The sequence below is a fragment of the Ailuropoda melanoleuca genome, chromosome 14, assembly GCF_002007445.2.
Source record: "Ailuropoda melanoleuca isolate Jingjing chromosome 14, ASM200744v2, whole genome shotgun sequence".
NCBI lineage: Eukaryota > Metazoa > Chordata > Mammalia > Carnivora > Ursidae > Ailuropoda > Ailuropoda melanoleuca.
This window is the reverse complement of record NC_048231.1, coordinates 58120312-58139930: the sequence shown is the minus strand read 5'-3', so window position 1 is coordinate 58139930 and position 19619 is coordinate 58120312. Positions and strand designations below refer to the sequence as shown.

Below are 19619 nucleotides of genomic sequence, written 5' to 3'. Positions count from 1 at the left end.
GTTTCAAAGTGGTTTTTGCTTAAAAAAATTTTTCTTTCTTTCTTTCTCTCTTTCTTTCTTTCTTTCTTTCTCTTTCTTTCTTTTCTTTCTTTCTTTCTTTCTTTCTTTCTTTCTTTCTTTCTTTCTTTCCTTCCTTCCTTCCTTCCTTCCTTCCTTCCTTCCTTCCTTCCTTCCTATTTTTGTCAGTTATTCTCTGGCTTCGTTTCTGAAGCACTTGAAATGTTGATATAAACAACTCACAATCTTTTTGGATTTTCTGTAGTTCAGAGCAGTTAATGACTTTATTTAGGTTTATCTATACAAAAGTAATCTTGAATTAAACATTATATATACTATTTGTAGTACATTGTCATGTACTTGATTATGTTCTCTGGTTTTTCCTTGCATCTATATGATGCATATCCCAAACTAATTTCTAAGTTTCTCAAAAGTAGAAATTGCACTCTGTTCTTCAGTACCACTGTCTTATTGAATAACATAGTGTTGTTTAGTAATTGCCTATTATGTGAATGGTTGAAGGTGTGGTTGATCTTCAAGAATCAGCAAAATACTGGTTAGCCTTATGATAATATGTAAGTATAATTTTGAGTTACTGGCATGAAATAGAAAACTTCTGGGGCGCCTGGGTGGCACAGTGGTTAAGCGTCTGCCTTCGGCTCAGGGCGTGATCCCGGCATTATGGGATCGAGCCCCACATCAGGCTCCTCCGCTATGAGCCTGCTTCTTCCTCTCCCACTCCCCCTGCTTGTGTTCCCTCTCTCGCTGGCTGTCTCTATCTCTGTCAAATAAATAAATAAAATCTTTAAAAAAAAAATTAAAAAAAAAAACACTTCTGAAATTCTTACTCCTGAAATCCAAGCATAGTTTCAATTACCAAGGGTAGAGATCTTTATTGCTGAAATGCTAAATGAAGAATGATTTTTAATAGTTTAAAGGTTAAACTTTTAGCTACATTTGTAATAATCTAAAACCTCTCATAAAAAGTTACCTAAATGACCAGATTCTATATGAAGGCAGCAATATAATATATAAAATAACTTTGAAAGAAAAAAGAAGAAAAAGTAGAAGAATGAATGGATGTGTACAAGTGGTGTCCTTACATTTCCAGTGCTGCGTTCAGAGAAAGTTATATTATTAACTTTGCAGAGGCCAAATATTAACTTCAGTTTATATAGCATATTACAATTTAGAAGATATCTTAGGATCAAATGGTCTGTTCCTATCTAATTTAGATTCCACTGGTGTAGCTATATGCTTTTATTTATATTACATGATGTGGAATCTCACATTGAATTTCTGAGACACTCAGTAGTTAATGGAATAAAGTTGTACTAACTTAATGCTTATTACTGCCTCCTGATTATTGGATTCTCTAGTTGATCTGAATAATTTTCCAAGGAAAACATAAAAACTGACATATTTTCCTGTTTTTGTTTTAGAGCACTGTTATGTGTGTTTAATGGTACTTAAAGGAACTTCTTTTCTTTTTTTTTTTACTATCAATGAATGTAATGAATTCATACATAATGAATATGTAGCTGATAACAGCTGCCCTATAACAGCAATGACGTGTATAGTAGCTATTTGATATCTTTTTGAGAGTGTTCTTCTGATGAAACAAGGTGGTGACTGTAGTAGTGGTGATGGTAGAAGTATTAATAGTGTTGTAGCATGTTAGAGGCAGTAGTAGAGGCAGCCATAGTACCTTACCTTTATATAACATTTGAGAGCTTAGAAAATTATTTTCATATGATCTGTTTAGATGTGTTTGATAATCTCATGTCTAAAGAAGACTTCTAAAGGTCACTACTATCTTATATGTAATTCTAACTTTATAGTGAATTTAAAGAAAGAATTCTATAAGCCTTGGCGTCTCAAAAGATTAGCAAGATATCACCAGAACTTTCAAAAACTCTTCTTTGCCCAGAAAGGCAATATCATTCTTGGCTGAAGAATAATTGGGGCAGAGAGAGAAGTTGTGCTCGTGTCTTTACAAGTCAACAATTCCTTATTCCTAATCCCTAATCTAAAAATCTCTAAAAACTGGAGCACCTGGGTGCCTGGGTGGCTCAGTCAGTTAAGTGTCCGACTCTTGATTTCAGCTCAGGTCATGATCTCAGGGTTGTGAGTTCAAGCCCTGTGTTGGCCTCAACGCTAGGCATGGAGCCTACTTAAAAAATAAAAAAATAAAACCATAAAGCTCTAAAAACTGAAAGCATTTTAGTGATTTGTTTGGTGACAAAAACTTCCATAACCTGCTCTCATGGCCAAAAAACCTAATCTGAACTAACTTGAGACTATTTATGGTTTTTATTTATCCTACTTGGTATGAATATTTATATGTTTTGCTGCAGGAATAGTAAGGTATATGACTACAGAGTGCTGCTTCTGACCTAACTGGGGGTTTCATTTAACATATGTATCACTTTTGTAGTATGTTTCTAAAATAAAGAATTATGAACTTGTACTCAATTTTTAAAAAGCATACCAAGTACAATACTGAACCAAAAAAATAGGCATGTAGTATATACTACTGGATTGTTAGTGAATATTGAAGAGTTCTTTGGTTTTTTTACTTTTAAAAACTCTTTTCCTCTCAGATACTTATCTTCAGCAAATCCTAATGATAACCGAAGTAGCCCCAATGTGGATAAAAGCTTGGTAGGTATTTTCTTACTATTTTTTAGAAAGTTGTTCTGTGGATGGTTATTTTGTGTACATGATATTAAGTAAGCATGTATTGCTTCTGAATGTGTAGTTAGTGAACTTAAATTTTGATAGCACTTTTTACTTACGGTCTCCTTCCAACTTGATTTCTTACCTGAATATCGAGTGGAATATTTTATGTGGAGGTAATTAATAAACTACAAATCGCTACACATATTGACAGTGGCAGTCTTTCTAATCTTTGGAATTAGGAATTTATGATAAATCAGTTTGTCAATAAGGGTCTTGGCAGGAAAACAGATAACACATTCAGAAGACTTAAAGAGAGTTTTTTGTGTTAAAATATACATAACATAAAATTTAATTTTTAAGTGTACAGTTCAGTGTCATGAATCACCTTCACATTGTTATGTAACTACCACCGTCTATCTCCAGAACTTTTTCTTCATCCCACACTAAAACCTTGTGCACATTAAACTCTTTATTCTACTCCCTGCAGCCCTGAGTAACCACTATCCTACTTTCTCTGTCTGTATAAATTTGACTATGCTGGGTACCTCATGTAAGTGGAATCATACAATTTTGACTTTTTGTGATTGGTTTATTTCACTTAGCCATAATATCTTCAGGATTTCTCCATGTTGTAACAGTTATCAGAATTTGATTCCTTTTTAAGACTGAATATATTCTAGTATATGAATATATCACATTTTGTTCGTCCATTAAGAGTTTAGTGAAAGGGCTATTTAGCAGGGTCAAGGGGAGCAACAAGTAAAGGGTGCAAAGCATCCATTGATTAGCAAGAGGGGGAAGCTTTTGTCTGAAGGGACAAAGAGAGACAAGTATTGTTACCATAGCTTAGAAAAGCCTACCATCATCAAAGGGGAACATAGACTATAGAACACTGCTAGCACCACAGTATGGCAATGAAAGGGTGGGAAGAATGAAAACTTTCTTTCTCCCACCTTCTGATTTCCTGTTGGTGTCTCCCATATGTTAAACCCTAAAATCACAGGACAATAAAATCCAGGTAATGCAATCTGTAGATTACAAGGCAAAAGTAGGTCAGAGGATGGATATCATGGCTAGAAAGGAGAGGGAACAAATGGAAGAATAACCAGTACAGTCAGCATCATCCAGTTTGTCCTCTGAAAATTACTGTTGTAAGTAAATATTAGAGACAAGAGTCCTTTTTATTGTCCTTATAGCTCATGTTCATGAGACAGAGATTAAAAAAAAAAATCTTACTTAGATTTCAGAAGATCCTTTTGGGTTGACCAGGACTTTTCTTAAAAATATTAGACATATGGTGGTGCTTGGCTGGTTCAGTTGGTAGAGTGTGAGACTCTCTATCTCCAGATTGTGAGTTCAAGCCCCATGTTGGGCATAGAGCTTACTTAAAAAATATATTAGAAAAAATTATTTGGCCATCCTTGGAGCATTCTTTGAACTCTTGTATTGTAGCCTACATTTTAGGGGGAGGAGACTAGGTAGCAATCATTTTTAAAAAGCTGATGTAATTCTTTCTCCTTGATACTTTTAAATTAAGAGAACATGCAATGTTAAGGGAGAGTGGAAAAAAGGAGAATGGAGGACCTGTTAGCTGTTTTGACCATCTCTCTCTTTTAAATTCTCATCTCACCAGAGCTGTTTTCCAAGTTACATAGTTAACAGGAGCTCAGAAATCTTGAAAGAACCTTTGAAGGTCCTTTCAGGGAAGGTGATGATAAGGAGCTGCTACAGCCCACCTCTCACCGTATTACTTATCTGTAGGATTAGTGGTACACAGGACTTTAAAAAATATTTAGTGGAATCATGTTTTCTTTGGGCTAGTCTTGTTCGGTGGTCATCACCAGAAGTTCCTGTCACTGGCTGCTGCTACCTTTTATCTTTTGCTCTGGTAAGATCACAGGGGAAGTAGAAAATTTTGTCTCTACTGTTTCTGGTAACATAGAGATAAATAGAAAAGTCAGTTAATTTAATTTTCAACTCTTCCTTTAAAGCCTTTCAGCGGAGATGCTAATGCACGGCTTTGCAATTGACAAGTAGAATGAATAATTTTCAATCCTATCTTAATTTTTTTTTTTTGCTGCAAATGACACTGATTAATCCCTCCTCCTTGGAACTTCCGTAACTCTTTCTTGTTCCCATTATTTCCTCTGTCTTTCTTCTTACTACTTCAGATTTTATTTTCACTCCCTTTTGCAGGATCTCTTCCCCCTTTCTCTTCTTCCCTCCCCTTATTCCTTCTCTCCCCTTTAGTTGTTAAATATTTCTCAAGATGTTGCTGGTCTTTGCTTTCTGCTTATTTTCTATAGGTAATTCTTGTGTATGTGCAGCTTGCTCCTCTAAACTCCAGACCTGGATCTCTTCCCTCTCCCTCTCTCTCTCTGACTGGATTTCTCTTCTTGTGCATCTCTCAGACATCTCAACCTAGGCCAGAGCTAAACTCGTAGTTCTCTCTGTGTCCCCTCCCCAGCAGTTCTTATTGTGTTACCTATCTTTTGTATGGTACTGTGTTCTTCTCTTTTTTCCTTTTCCTTCCTTCCTTCCTGCCTTCCTTTTTTTTCTTTCTTTCTTTTTTTCTTATGTTGACATTTTTTTTCATAATCCTACTTTGATGTTTAAAAATTATGTATTACTGAAGTATAGTTAACATACAATGATACATTAGCTCCAGGTATACAATGTAGTGACTTGACAATTCTGTACATTATTCGGTGCTCACTACAATAAATGTAGTTAAGAACTGTCACCATACATTATTATTATAATGTTATTGACTATATTCCCTATGATGCACTTTTTTATCTTTTCTTATTTCTGATCAGTTCTTAGGCTACAAATTCTGCCTTCTGACTGACACAGTTATCCATTTCCTCTTCTTTATTCCTATAGCCTCTGCCTCCTATCAAACCTATATACTCGCCTGAACTGTCTCAAAAGCCTGTTAACTGGTGACTTTGATTAGAATTTGGCTGCCCTCTACTCTGTTCACCTTGCTGTTACTGAAGTGAGGTTTCTAAAATGCCAATACTATGCTGTTTCCCTTTTTAAAATGCTTATAGGTTAAAGTCCCTAACTGCTTTTTTTGCATATACAAGATTTTATGAGACTCATTCTGTTACGTTTTGTGCTCTGCCTATACTTGATTTCTTTCCATTTACAAAATATATTTTGTTCTGCTTCTCTACTTTTGGACTTATTCGTTCTGGCTAAAATGCCTTTTTTTCTATTCATCTTGTAGGTCTGATCTCAAACATTACCTTTTCCTGGCAGAATTAGATGTGACCCCTTTCCTCCTTCAGAACACCTCATATATAACTTTATCATCACCACATTATATTGTAGTATTTGTGTGTATGTCTTTGGATTATCCTAGGTTCTTTTCACCCTCATATTCCTCTGTGCCTCTCTGTTTAATTCTTAGCTTCATGAGCACAGGGACCAGGTCTTCTTAATTTTTTATATTACTAATGCCTACCACAGTGCCTGACACATTTCCAGGTGTTGAAAAAAATGCCTATTAAGTTAATAGTAATTTCATATAGAAAGGAAAAGGGTAAGATTGAACCCAGCAACTCCCTCTTGAACAGGTGTAGAATGGTAACGTAAACTTGTTATTTTTAAGTTCTCTATGAGTATTTTTAGTAGGATGAGTTTTGTTTTGTTTTGTTTTTAATCAAAGCAGGAAAATTTGCAAAAAACAATTTATAAGCTGGAAGAACAGCTGCATAATGAAATGCAATTAAAAGATGAAATGGAGCAGAAGTGCAGGTGAGAATGTACTTTATATGTTTTTAACATTAAAAATTGTATAGTACATACCTATTTTAAAACTTGTCCTCTATAATAAACACTTGAAAAGTAATTGGAAATAAGGTGGAGATATAAAGGTTGCTGCTTATATACATTCAATGAAGACTGTCTTGGCTAGAATTGGAAAGTAATATTGGCATTGGTTATAGACATATTGTCCTCAGAATATTTAAAGTGCATTTGCTCCTGGCAGTCTTTATTAAAAAACTCTAATGCAGATTCACTTAGTGCCTGATTTATTACTTTTCTCTGCCATTTAATTAGCTGACGGAAAGAGCAAATTAGTTTACATTAAATAAGGTGCTTTCTAAAATATAAATGTTATTAAATGTTAAAATTCATTAAATCTAACAAGAATCTGTATATTTATGAAATATATGATGATCAAAATTATTTGAAATAACCTAGCACAGTGTTAAGTTACTTATTAACTACAAACAATAACTTTATTTTTTTTGTGGGTGGTACTGAATAAATGAAATACAGAGGTAATGGAGAGATTAAGTATTCAACAAATGAAATTGAGAAAACTGGTAATTTTGTGATTGGGCCAAAGAGGAAACAAGTAAAATTCTCATTGCATACCATTCCTGATAGATTAAATACATAAATATATAGTACAAACTTTTTTCAGAAAAACACTTATATATAAGCAAATAATTAACTGATCCCAGGATTTGGAAAGAATTTCTAAGTATGAAATATGGAAATAAGGGGAGGAAATGGAAATAAGTATGTTGAGAAGTTTCTTCATCCAAAATTAAACTGGCATTAGTGGCAGTATAGGGTATCAATTTGAGGAAAAAGTAGGAATGGTCAAAGTGGCCTGTAATGATAGGCAAGTGGTGGGGCAGAAGGGAAGCCTGAGATGGGGGTGGGAGGGTTGAGAGAATCTAAGTCATAGAGGACTTTGTTTTTGACAAGCTAAGGAATTTGGAATTTGTCCTAACGATGATGGAAGAACATTGAAAGTTATTAAACTAAGTAAAAAACTGATAAAATTTGCTTTTTAAAAAGAACTCTGGTTGGTTGGCAGCACTTGACGTTTATTCAACTAAATGGGAATGAGGGAGGAAGATGAGTCAAGGATGATTCCTAGGTTATGTCCTTTCTTAGGAACACCTAGAGTAAAAACAAATTGGTATTATGGGTAAGGGCGTGGAGCAGAGGGAATAACATTTTGGGCATGCTGAGTGAGGTATTTGATGAAGCAGCCACGTGAAAGATTGTACATGCAGATTTGAAGCTTAGGGCTATGTTCAGAGCCAAAGAAAACAAATTGTGATGCAGATAATACACTTTCAATTTATCTCAACTTTTGACTAGGTTGTTCTGTGGTACATTTACTCAGTTATGTATATGCCACCTTGCCCTTCATTATTTAATCTTGTATAAAGTTTAAATAGCTAATTTTTATTTATTAGCAAGTATTACATGAGGGAGTTCAGGGATCCTTAACCTGGAATCCATAGACTCCCCCAGAGGGTCCATGGATGGAATTCAAGGTTCTGAAACTTGAATGAGAAAAAGTGAGTGTTTTCCACAACTTATAATGAAAATTCAGCATTTCCTTCCACTATGAAAAAAAACAATAATCTACATTTATTAGCAGTAGCTGTTTTTTAATACTAATAGATACCATAAATATTTTCATGTACTATAGTTGTTATCTCTAAATATCAATTTGTGTGCTCATCACTACTTTGAAATTACTACCACTAGATCTTACGGTTTAATGTATTAATAAAGAAGCACACATATTACTGAAACATACATTTCATTTTATTTATTTATTTATTCATTTATATATAGGGGAGAGAGAGAGAGTGTGTGTGTGTACACACATGCGAATGTTGGGGGGGATCTTAAGCAGGCTTCACACCTGGTGTGGAGCCTGACACAGGGCTCAGCCTCACGACCCTGAGTTCATGACTTGAGCCAAAATCAAAAGTCAGATGCTTAACCGACTGAGCCACCCAGTCACCCCCATCCATTTAAAGATTTTTAAGACTGAATTTTAATCTATTTTTGGCTTTTTTTATTCTATATTTTATTTTATGTTTTAAAATATATTATTCTGAGAAAAGGCCACAGGCTTCACCAGACTGCTAAAGGAATCCACAGTACCAAAAAATGTTAAGACATCTTAGTTAAATGGAAAAGTAATGAATGTGGTGTTCCACCACTGGACAATAAAAAATAAACATATTTCTAATCTGTGCTGCTTTTGTTTTTACAGAACTTCAAACATAAAACTAGACAAGATAATGAAAGAATTGGATGAAGAGGTACTTTTTGTTTTCTAATCAGAAGTTTTCCTTTTTGAGAGTTTTTTCCTTTTTCTTTTCTAAGAAAATTGCATTTAAACTTTATAGGTTGAAATACAGAACAGAGTCAAAGAACTATGATGAAGGCCTTACTTAGGAGCTGCAGGTTCAAGTGATACAGATTAGATTATACTTTAGTTTCCTTTGTGTATGTACTTTTATTCTAGAACCATGTTGAAATTTTAGTACATAAATTTCGTTTCAGTTCTTAATTTGAAAAGTGAGAAAGGAGCAAGAGAATCAAATGGGATCTGGAGCTACAGCAGAAAGAGACACCTAGGAAAGAGGAAAGAGTACAATTTTAAATTATAAAAAAAGTCCTTTTTAAAAGGACTGACATTAACGTAATTTTATGTGATCAAATGGGAAATGTATTAATTTTAGAATTACTCATGTTTTCCATGGTCACCTAGCAAGACCTTTTTATTAGGGAAACATTTCATGATTCAGATGTTTGTTTGCAAATATATAATACATTGTCTTCCTTTTGATCAGCTTATAACATCTTTCCACTATGTTTATGAAGAGTACCCCAAAAAGAAATATACTTTCTATAACCTTATTGATTTCTTCCTTTTTTTTTTTTTTTAGACTTAATCTTTCTAGTGGTTTTGTGCTGTCTTAATTTTCTCTGTTCTTAAGGAATAGTATTTGTCAATGGCTTGTTTTCTGTTTTTTTTCATTTGTAGCTTTGGTTATGCATATACATATAATACATACATACACATACATACATACACATGTAATACAAATATTTATAATATTTCACCAACTTGCCATTGGTCAGTGTGTACTTAGCACTATTTATTTAGCTCTAAGTATGTAAGAAATCCATTTTGAAAATCCTCAGCTTTGGATATTTCACTTCTAAAAAAACATATAAAATTCTGGTATGCTAGATTTAAGATCAATCCACAAAGAAGACATAGCATTCATAAATTTATATCCACCAAATAGCAGAGCTACAAAATAAGTGAAATAAAAGCTGATAAAACTGAAAAGATAGACAGATCCATAATTATTGTTGGAGACTCCGATATCACTCTATAGACAGAAAATCCGCAAACATACAGGAAAACTCAACCACACCATCAACCAACAAGATCTTTTTAACAGTTCTAGAACCCTGCATCCAATAACAGCAAAATATACATTCTTTTCGAGCACTCAAGGAATACATACCAACATAGACCATATCCTGAACAAGCTTCTACAAATTAAAAAAAAAAAAATTAAATCATAGAGTGTGTTCTCTGACCAAAATGTAATCAAACTAGAATGACATAACAGATATCAGGCAAATCTGCAAACACAGGAAAACTAAACAACACAGTTCTAAATAATACATAGGTCAAAGAGTACGTCTTAAGGGGAATGAAAGAATATGTTGGAATATTAATTATGTCTCATAAAGTTTATGTTTGTTTTTAAGGTTTATTTGTTTATTTGAGAGAGAAGGTATGAGCAGGAGGAGAGGGAGAGGGAGAGAAGCAGACTGAGCCACCCAGATGCCCCCTCATAAAGTTAAAGAGTATGGCTTATAAAAAAGAATGATATCTTGCCATTTGCAACAACATAGATGGTCCCAGAGGGTTTTATGCTAAGTGAAATAAGACAGACAGAGAAAGACAGGTACTTTATAATTTCACTTATATGTGGAATCTAGAAAATAAAACAAAACAAAACCAGACTCTTAAATACAGAGAACAAACTGATGGTTGCTGGGGATATGGGTGAAGTAGTAGGTGAAGAGGAATAAGAGGTACAAACTTCTAGTTATAAAATAAGTAAGTCTTGAAGATAAAATGTATGGCATAGGGAATGTAGCCAATAATACTGTAATAACGTTGTATGGTGACTACACTTACATGGTGAGCATTGAGAACTATCAAATTGCTGTGTTGTACACCTGAAACTAACATAACGTTGTGTGTCAACTATACCTCAATAATAAAATAAGTTATGGTTTTTCATCTTTAAAAAAATACTTGAACAATGAAAATAAAACATCAGAATTTGTGGGATGGAGCTGACATAGTGCCTAAGGGAAATTTATACACTAAAGACACACATTAAAAAAGATGAAAAATCTCAAATCAGTCATCTAAGCTCCTACCTCAAGAACTTGGAAGAACAAAATAAACCCAAAGCAAGAAGAAGGAAGGCAAAATATAAGAGTGGAGATCAGTGGAATTGAAAATAAAAACAATAGGGAAAATCAATGAAAACAAAAAGCCAGCTGTTTGGAAAATTGACAGACCTCTAGCAAGATTGATAAAGGAAAAAGAGAACACAAATGACCAGTATCAGGAATAAAACAGGGTAGGTGTATCACTAGAGTCCCTACAGGTAATCAAAATGATTATAAAGGAATACTACAAATAATCCTAAACATTTAAGTGTGAAATTTAGGTAAAATGGACTAGTTCCTCCAAAAGTACAAACTACCACAACTCTCACAACGTGAAATAGATTATTTGAATAGCCCTATGCAACTATTAAAGTGAATTCATAATTTAAAAGTTTCCCAATAAGTAGGGGTGCCTAGGTGGCTCACTTGGTTAAGCATCCAACTCTTGGTTTTGGTTCGCGTTGTGATCTCATGGGTTGTGGGACTGAGCTCCACCTGGGGCTCCAAGCTCAGTGGGGAGTCTGCTGGAAGATTCCTTTTGCCTCTCCCTGCCCAGGTCACACGCATGCACTCTCTCTCTCTCTCTCTCTCTCTCAAGTCTTTAAAAAAAATAAAAATAAAAGTGTCCCAGAAATTAATCTCCAGGACCAGGTGGTTTTACTAAGAGAGTTCTACCATATGTTTTAAGGAGAATTAATACCAATTCTACACTGTCTTTTCCAGGATACATATAAAAGAAGGGAACACTCCCCCGTGAGTTTTATGAAACTAGAATTACCCAGATAACCAAATCTACCCAAGAGAGAACTACAAAGAAAACCACAGATCAGTGTCCCTCATTTACAGCTTACTGATTTTTTTAAAAAGATGCAAAAGCAAGTGGTGCTGAAGTGATTAGATATCCATAGACCAAGATATGAACCTCAACTTAAGCCTCACATATTATGTAAAAATTAACTCAAAATGGGTCATATATTTAAAGGTGAACATAAAAACATGAAACTTTTAGGAAAATAGTAAGTGAAAGTCCCTGGGACTTACAGCTTGGTGAAAAGTTCTTAGACATGACACCACAAACATGATCCACATAAGGGAAGTAATTCAACAAATTGGACTTCATCAGAATTAACAGTATCTGTTCTGTGAAAGACAGATGATGAAAGACAAGATGATGAAAGATGAAAGAAAATGAAAGACAAGAAGATAAGGAGATGAAATGACAAGATAAAGATTGGAAAAAATAATTTGCAAACTATGTATCTCACAAAGAAATCTATTTAGAATATTTAAAGAACTCTAAAGCTCGACAGTAAATATAAACAATCCCATTTGAAAATTGGCAGAAGACATGTACCTTTCCTCAGAGTGGTTAACAAGCACATGAAAGGTGCTCAACATCATTAACCATGAGGGAAATGCAAATAAAACCACCATGAGATACCATTTTATAATCATTAGAGCAAGTAGAATAAAAAATAGCATCAGTACCAAAACTGGCAAGAATATAGGGAAACTGGTTCACTCATACATTATAGATGGGAATGTAAAATTGTATAGCCAATCTGGAAAATATTTTGGTAGTTTTCCTAAAATACTAAACATGCAACTACCAGGAGACCCAGCAATTGCACTATTGGGCATTTATCCCAGAAAAAATGAAAACTTGTATCCTAAAAAAACCTGTATACTACTGCTCATAGTAGCCTTGTTTGTAATAGCCAAAAACCAGAAATAATCAAAATGTCCTACCATAGGTGAATGGTTGAACCAACTTTGATGTATCTATACCATGGAGTACTACTACTCAGCAACAAAAAGGCATGAACTATTGATAACACACTACTTGGATGGATCTCATGGGCATTATATTGAGTGTAAAAAGCCAGTCCCAAAAGGTCCATACTGGATGATTCCATTAATATAACATTCTCACAAAATGACAAAATTATCCAGGTGGAGGACCTATATTTGGTTGCCAGGGATATGGGTGGTGGGAAAAGGGTGATGTGTGCAGCTCTAAGTAGTGGCTGACTGGAAGAAATTGGTTGTGCTGATGGAACAGTTCTGTATCTTGAATGGTGGTGGTGGTTACGTGAATCTACACATGAGCCAAAATAATGTGGAACTACACACACTTTAAACCAGTAGTATTTCCTGATTTTGTTACCGTACTATTATTACATAAAATGTATCTGTTAGGGGAAACTGAGTGGAAGAGTACATGAAACCTCTCAGTACTGTCTTTGCAACCTTCTGAAATGTATAATTATTTCAAAATTCAAACATGAAAAAATTAAAGTTTAGAATGATAAAATCTTAGAATTGGAAAGACCTTGGATGATCTCTGCAAATCTTACCAAATCTACAGCATTTTACTTAAAACATGAGTTTTGCTTCATGTTGGAAAGCCCAGAAAAACACAATGAAGGAGGTTTTCCCAGTGTGGAGTCTTAAAAATGAAGCATCAAAAGCAAGATATGCTGGAAGTGGTATCTCAGGAACAATGTAAATTTTTAAGTAGTGAAGGTTTGGGTATTTTTTTTCTTTGACCCTCCCCTCTCATGTGGTTTCATTTTCTAAAATAAGTATTTCCTTCATTGCTTTTTAGTATGCATTGGTAGGTAGGTACATAGAACATTTTAGAAAAGGTAAGTTGTTGTTGAGACAGCAAGAGGATTAAGGGAGACACACAGGGACTAGTGAACTTACTGCACACACTAGCATTTGGTACTATTTGAGTTCTACACCAGTTAATTATCAAATGTGTAGTTATTATCTTTCATATATGTATCTTTAAGATTGTAAATCAACCAAAATATTGGTACTATAATGCAATCTGGTCATCTTAAACTAATAAAGCAGCTCTCTGATAAGATTCATAGGATTGTTTTTTATATTCATGGATTTAAAAATCTGAAAAATTTCCGTATCTGATTTCAATAAGGGGATTCTGTCTTCTTATAAGGCAAGCTAATTCTGTTCTTAGAAAGTTGTCATTAGCAGGTACTTTCTGATTTTGAAACAAAAAAATCCATCTTAAGTCTTTGTTTTATTTTTAAAGAACACAATATTCCTCTAAATAAATGAAGAGTTTAATTTGCAGCGGTGACTTGTATCCTTATGTTTTCAGGGGAATCAAAGAAGAAACCTAGAATCTACAGTGTCTCAGATTGAGAAGGAGAAAATGTTGCTGCAGCATAGAATTAATGAGTACCAGAGAAAAGCAGAACAGGAAAATGAGAAGAGGAGGAATGTAGAAAATGAAGGTAAATCGTTACTACTTTTAAAAAGCACTGGAATTTCTAACCCTGTCCTTGAGGTCATTGTCATGAGGTTGTATTAAATTTAGGGCCTGTGATATATTTTTGAAGCCACAGTCTTAAGACACCTCATGAACTAATTACCCATGTCCCAAGATAAACGTGGAATGTAATAAAGTCAGTAGTAATGTTTTAGCTAGAAGAGTGATTTTCATCCTGTGTGCATATTGGAATCCTTTGGGAAGCTTTAAAGACTACTGATGCCTAAGCTCCAGAAATTCTAATTTAATTGATTTAGACATGTGGCCTGGGCCTTGGTGTTTTTTATAAGCTTCCTAGGCACTTCAGTCTACAAGCAGCCATTTGAGAACTATTAACCAAAATTTCATGTGTTTTCATATTAGTGTTAGAAATACATTTAAAATAGCTTTCTACACCCTTTGATCCAGTGATTTCATTTCTAGGAATTTATGTTATGTATGCACTTGTGCAGAAGCACACTGATATATAAACAAGGTATTTATAGCATTATGTCTACGATGTATCTTTAAGTGAAAAAATCAGTACAGATTGTTTAAAACAAGAATGCTTATCTACATATTCTTAAATATGTGTATGTGTGTATAGAAATGCATGTGAAAACATATGTTAATGTTTGTGTTTTTATGTTTTAGGATATAGATATACACAGTCTTAGGAAGAATATATAAGAATTAAGTAATAATTGTTGCTTGGGGAGGAGGGGTGGAGGGGCTGAGACCATGGAGGGAGAAAGGCTTGTTCTACACCACAAACCATTTGGTATCTTTTGAATTTTGACCCATCTTTCAAATACTGAATTATTCAAAGATTTGTGCTATTCAAAAATAAATAATACTAATAAAACTAGGTTTATAACGTTTTACTAATAGATTGACCTTTTTAAGGGAATAAAAGAATTTGAAATATTACAACACTGGAAATAAATCTGTTACATTCTCTGTTGTTGAATTTAAATGTAAGTACTTCCATGATGAAATTTGGCCTTGGGAGTGGACCTAATATAGCTGACTGTGGCATAAGACTAAGTTTCATTTTTTTAAAGGGATTTATGTGTTTCCTGTATGATAACTTTCTAATTTCTACATTTTTTTCCTTCATTTTCTAGTTTCTACATTAAAGGATCAGTTGGAAGACTTGAAGAAAGTAAGTCAAAATTCACAGCTTGCTAATGAGAAGCTGGCACAATTACAAAAGCAGGTGAGTTTTTGGAATAAGATTTTTTTAAAATTATAATTAATTAAAGTAAGTTCGTATTTTGGTCAAAACCTATTTTCTTGCCTTTTTTTTTTTTTTTTTTTTTTTTTTTTTTTTTTTTTTTTTTTTTTTAATAGCTAGAAGAAGCCAATGACTTACTTAGGACAGAATCAGACACAGCCGTAAGATTAAGGAAGAGTCACACAGAGATGAGTAAGTCAATTAGTCAGCTAGAGTCCCTAAACAGAGAATTGCAGGAGAGAAATAGAATTTTAGAGAATTCCAAGACACAGACGGACAAGGACTATTACCAGCTGCAAGCTGTATTAGAAGCTGAACGAAGAGACAGAGGTCATGATTCTGAGATGATTGGAGACCTTCAAGGTAATATTTTTTCTTATTGTGGTAAAATATACATAACATAAAATTTACTATTTTAGCCATTTTTAAGTTACAGTTCAGTGGCATAAAGTCCAATCACATTTTTGTGCTATCATCACTGCTATCCATCTCCAAAACCTTTTTATCATCCCAAACTAAAACTTTATACCCGTTAAATAATAACTCCCCATTCTCCTTCCTTCCAGCCCCTGGTAACCACCATTCTACTCTATTAATTTGACTCTCATAAAAGAGGAGTCATACAGTATTTATCCTTTTATATCTGTGTTTTTCTTCTTAGCGTAATATCTTCAAGATTCATCCATGTTGTAACATGTATCAGAATTTTCTTCTTTTTTAGATGTGGAGAAAAAGGATCCCTCTTGCACCTCTCCCACCTTTGGTGGGAATGCAAATTGATGCAGCCACTGTGGAAAACAGTGTGGAGGTTCCTCAAAAAATTAAAAATAGAATTACTAGGGGCACCTGGGTGACTCAGTCAGTTAAGCATCCAACTCTTAATTTTGATTCAGGTCATGATCTCAGGGTCATGGGATCGAGCCAGCATCAGACTCCATGCTCAGCAGGGAGTCTGCTTGGGATTCTTTCTCTCCAGCTCCCTCTGCCCCTTCCCCTCCCCTGTGCTTGCTCTCTCTTTCTAAAATAAATAAATCTTTTTTAAAAAAGAGAAAAGAAAAAAAGATAGAATTATTATATGAGCCAGTAATTCCACTACTGGCTATTTATCCACAGAATACAAAAATACTAATTTGAAAAAGATGTATGTGCCCCTATGTTTATTGCAACATCTACAGAAGCCAAGGTAGGGAAGTAACCCAGGTGTCCCTCCATAGATGAATGGATAAAGAAGATGAGGTGTGTGTATATATATATACGTGTATATATACACATACTTATATACATATGCACACACAATGGAATAATTACTCAGCCATAAAAAAAAATGAGATCTTGGCCATTTGTGACAAGATGAATGGACCTAGAGGGTATAATGCTAATTGAAATAAGTCATTCAGAGAAAGACAAATACCGTATGATTTCACTCATATGTGGAATTTAAGAAACAAATGAACAAACGAGACAGACAAAAAATAAGCACTTAAATACAGACAAGAAACTGGTGGTTGCCAGGGGAGGTGGTTGACATAGGTGAAGGGGATTAACCAATGAGCACTGAGTAATATATTGAATCGTAGAACCACTGTATTGTATACCAGAAACTATTATAACACTGTAATTACACTTCAGTTTAAAAAATTAAAATTTAGGGGCGCCTGGGTGGCACAGCGGTTAAGCGTCTGCCTTCGGCTCAGGGCGTGATCCCGGCGTTATGGGATCGAGCCCCACATCGGGCTCCTCCGCTGTGAGCCTGCTTCTTCCTCTCCCACTCCCCCTGCTTTGTGTTCCCTCTCTCGCTGGCTGTCTCTATCTCTGTCGAATAAATAAATAAAATCTTTAAAAAAAATAAAAAATAAAAAAAAAATAAAAAAATTAAAATTTAAAAGAGAAGAATTTTTCTTCCTATGTAAGGATGAATAATATTCCACTGTGCGTATACCACATTTTGTTTATCAATGGAAGATAGTTTTTAAAAGTTTATTTTTAATTGTGGCTAAAAACATTTACCATAGTAATCATTTTTAAGTATAAAGTAATATTTTTGATCATATTATTCTCAAAGAAAATGATCTTGGATGCCTGAGCGGCTCAGCCAGTTAAGCATCTGACTCTTGATTTTGGTGCAGGTCATGATCTCAGGTTCATGAGATCAAGCCCTGTGTTGGGCTCTGTGTTGGGCTCTGCATTGGCCTTGGAGCCTGCTTGAGATTCTCTCTCTGCCTGTCCCTGTGCCCCTTCCTCTAACATGCGCTGTCTTGTAAAAAAAAAAAAAAAGAAAAAGAAAGAAAATGACCTTGGTGAAACTGGAAGTGGTTTCTTTCCCTTTCAGGATAATGCTTACTTTTCTATCACACTGTAATGTCTTCACTCTGACAGGCACCCCAGTGAGGTCGGTAATGTGGTATTTCCAATTTTACAGCTGGATTACTGAGAACTTAATTTTAAAACATGCCTAATTCACAAAAGCCTTACTCAAAGTGGGACTAATCCAGAGAGAAGATTATCACTATTAAAACCTGGGAATTCCTTGTGCATTGTTGGCAGAAATAGAAACTCAATTACAGAAATAGAATCCCATTATGAATAAAGGATTAGGTTCTTAGGAAGGCTAAGACTACAGATATCAGCAGTCTTCATGAATCTAAAAGGAAAAAGATTGAATGTAACTATTAGTAAAGGAATAATTTTGGTAATAGTAATGTAATTAGTTTGTTTTCAAAAAGATGCCTGCCTCTACCAACTTCTCACATATTTTTCTATTCCTATTAGCAACAGCATCCATACTACCTAATCAAAACAGATACTCAGGGAAGTTGCCAGATCTCTCAGGGGAAAGTTGGGGGAGGGGTAGTCCTTTTAACCTTAGTCACAGGATGGGAACATAGTTTGGCGTCTCATGGGGCTTGATGATTAGCTGTAATTCTGTGGAGAGAGGTTAGGGTCAGTTTTTGTGACTATGGAAACGGAAATTAGGATCTCTCGTTGCTTCTTGGCTGAGGAGTGTTGCGCAATCTTATTTCTCAGGGACTAGGCTTAAAATAGATCTGAATATAACCAACAAAGTAACTTCATTATATGTATTTAAAAAGCTTCATACTTGACTTCCTTAAATTGCTTCTCGAGGCTTTTTTTTCTTTTAAGATTTATTTATTTGTTTGAGAAAGAGAGTTTAGGGGGGCGGGTCAGTGGGAGAGAGTGTCCCAAACAGACTTCACGCTGACCACATCGCCCGAGGCAGGGCTGGATCCCAAGACCCTGAGATTGTGATCCCAGTGGAAACCACAAAGCGGACGTTCAACTGACTGCATCACCCAGGTTCCCCTCTAGACTTTTTTATATACGGCTTATTACATGTGTGAAAGTCACTTCATCTGCCTTCTGTATCTATAAACCAAGGAAATTAGAATAGGTGGCTCTTACATATCATTCCAGTTTAAGTCTGTGATCTGAGTATGACTGAACTTTGAAGTGCTTTGCTTTCAAGGAAGAGACCATCATCTGTATATTCATCAACAATGGTTTTAACTGAATCTAATTTTTAGATATTGGCGAAGTTAAGGAAAATTTATAGCGTGCTTTATTGTTGATGTTTAGCCTTTTTCAGTGCTCCCTTTAAGGTTTAGTTTTTAATTTAAATGTGACTCAAAGCTCATATGCATTTAAAAATGCACAGCTTACATGAAGTACAACATACATACAAAGATACATCATGGAAAAAAAAGAACTTAGTTTCTACATTAATTTTTTCTGGTTCATATGGGATTTCAGGTCCCTCAGGTATAAATTTCTCATAGTTTGTGATGCTGGGCTTCTGACAAGGTCATGATTATTTCTTAATTCAACGTCTTCCTTGTATACATAATGGGCAGAAGCTTCTTTGTTTGTATGGGAAATGACTTCTGAAACATAATCGGGTAGTAAATATTTTAGGCTTTGTGGGCCACATATGTATCTCTGTTACATATTCTTCTTTTTTACCTTCTACAACCCTTTAAAAATGAAAAAGCATTCTTAGCTTCATGTCTGTAGAAAAACAGGTTGAGGGCCTGAAGTTTGCCAGCACCTGGACTAGTATTTCAAGAAGGCAACTGTAACAGACAAAAAGCTAGCTTCCAAAAGTCTAGGATGTAGAGGCTTAAACGAAACAAATGGGACAAA

The 19619-nt window shown here is 34.6% G+C and overlaps 1 protein-coding gene across 3 annotated transcripts in view; it reads left to right on the top strand.

The window, feature by feature from the left end:
* Positions 1–19619, top strand: part of ROCK1 (Rho associated coiled-coil containing protein kinase 1) — a 148281-nt gene that overhangs the window by 80610 nt on the left and 48052 nt on the right. For 2 of the 3 annotated variants that reach the window (XM_011229154.3, XM_011229156.3), the window contains exons 11-16: positions 2601–2661; positions 6356–6444; positions 8726–8774; positions 14075–14210; positions 15352–15443; positions 15578–15824. In XM_011229154.3, coding sequence (XP_011227456.1) covers positions 2601–2661; positions 6356–6444; positions 8726–8774; positions 14075–14210; positions 15352–15443; positions 15578–15824 — 674 coding nt within the window. The remainder of the gene's footprint in view (positions 1–2600; positions 2662–6355; positions 6445–8725; positions 8775–14074; positions 14211–15351; positions 15444–15577; positions 15825–19619) is intronic. The other variant, XM_011229155.3, reaches the window with a different exon arrangement.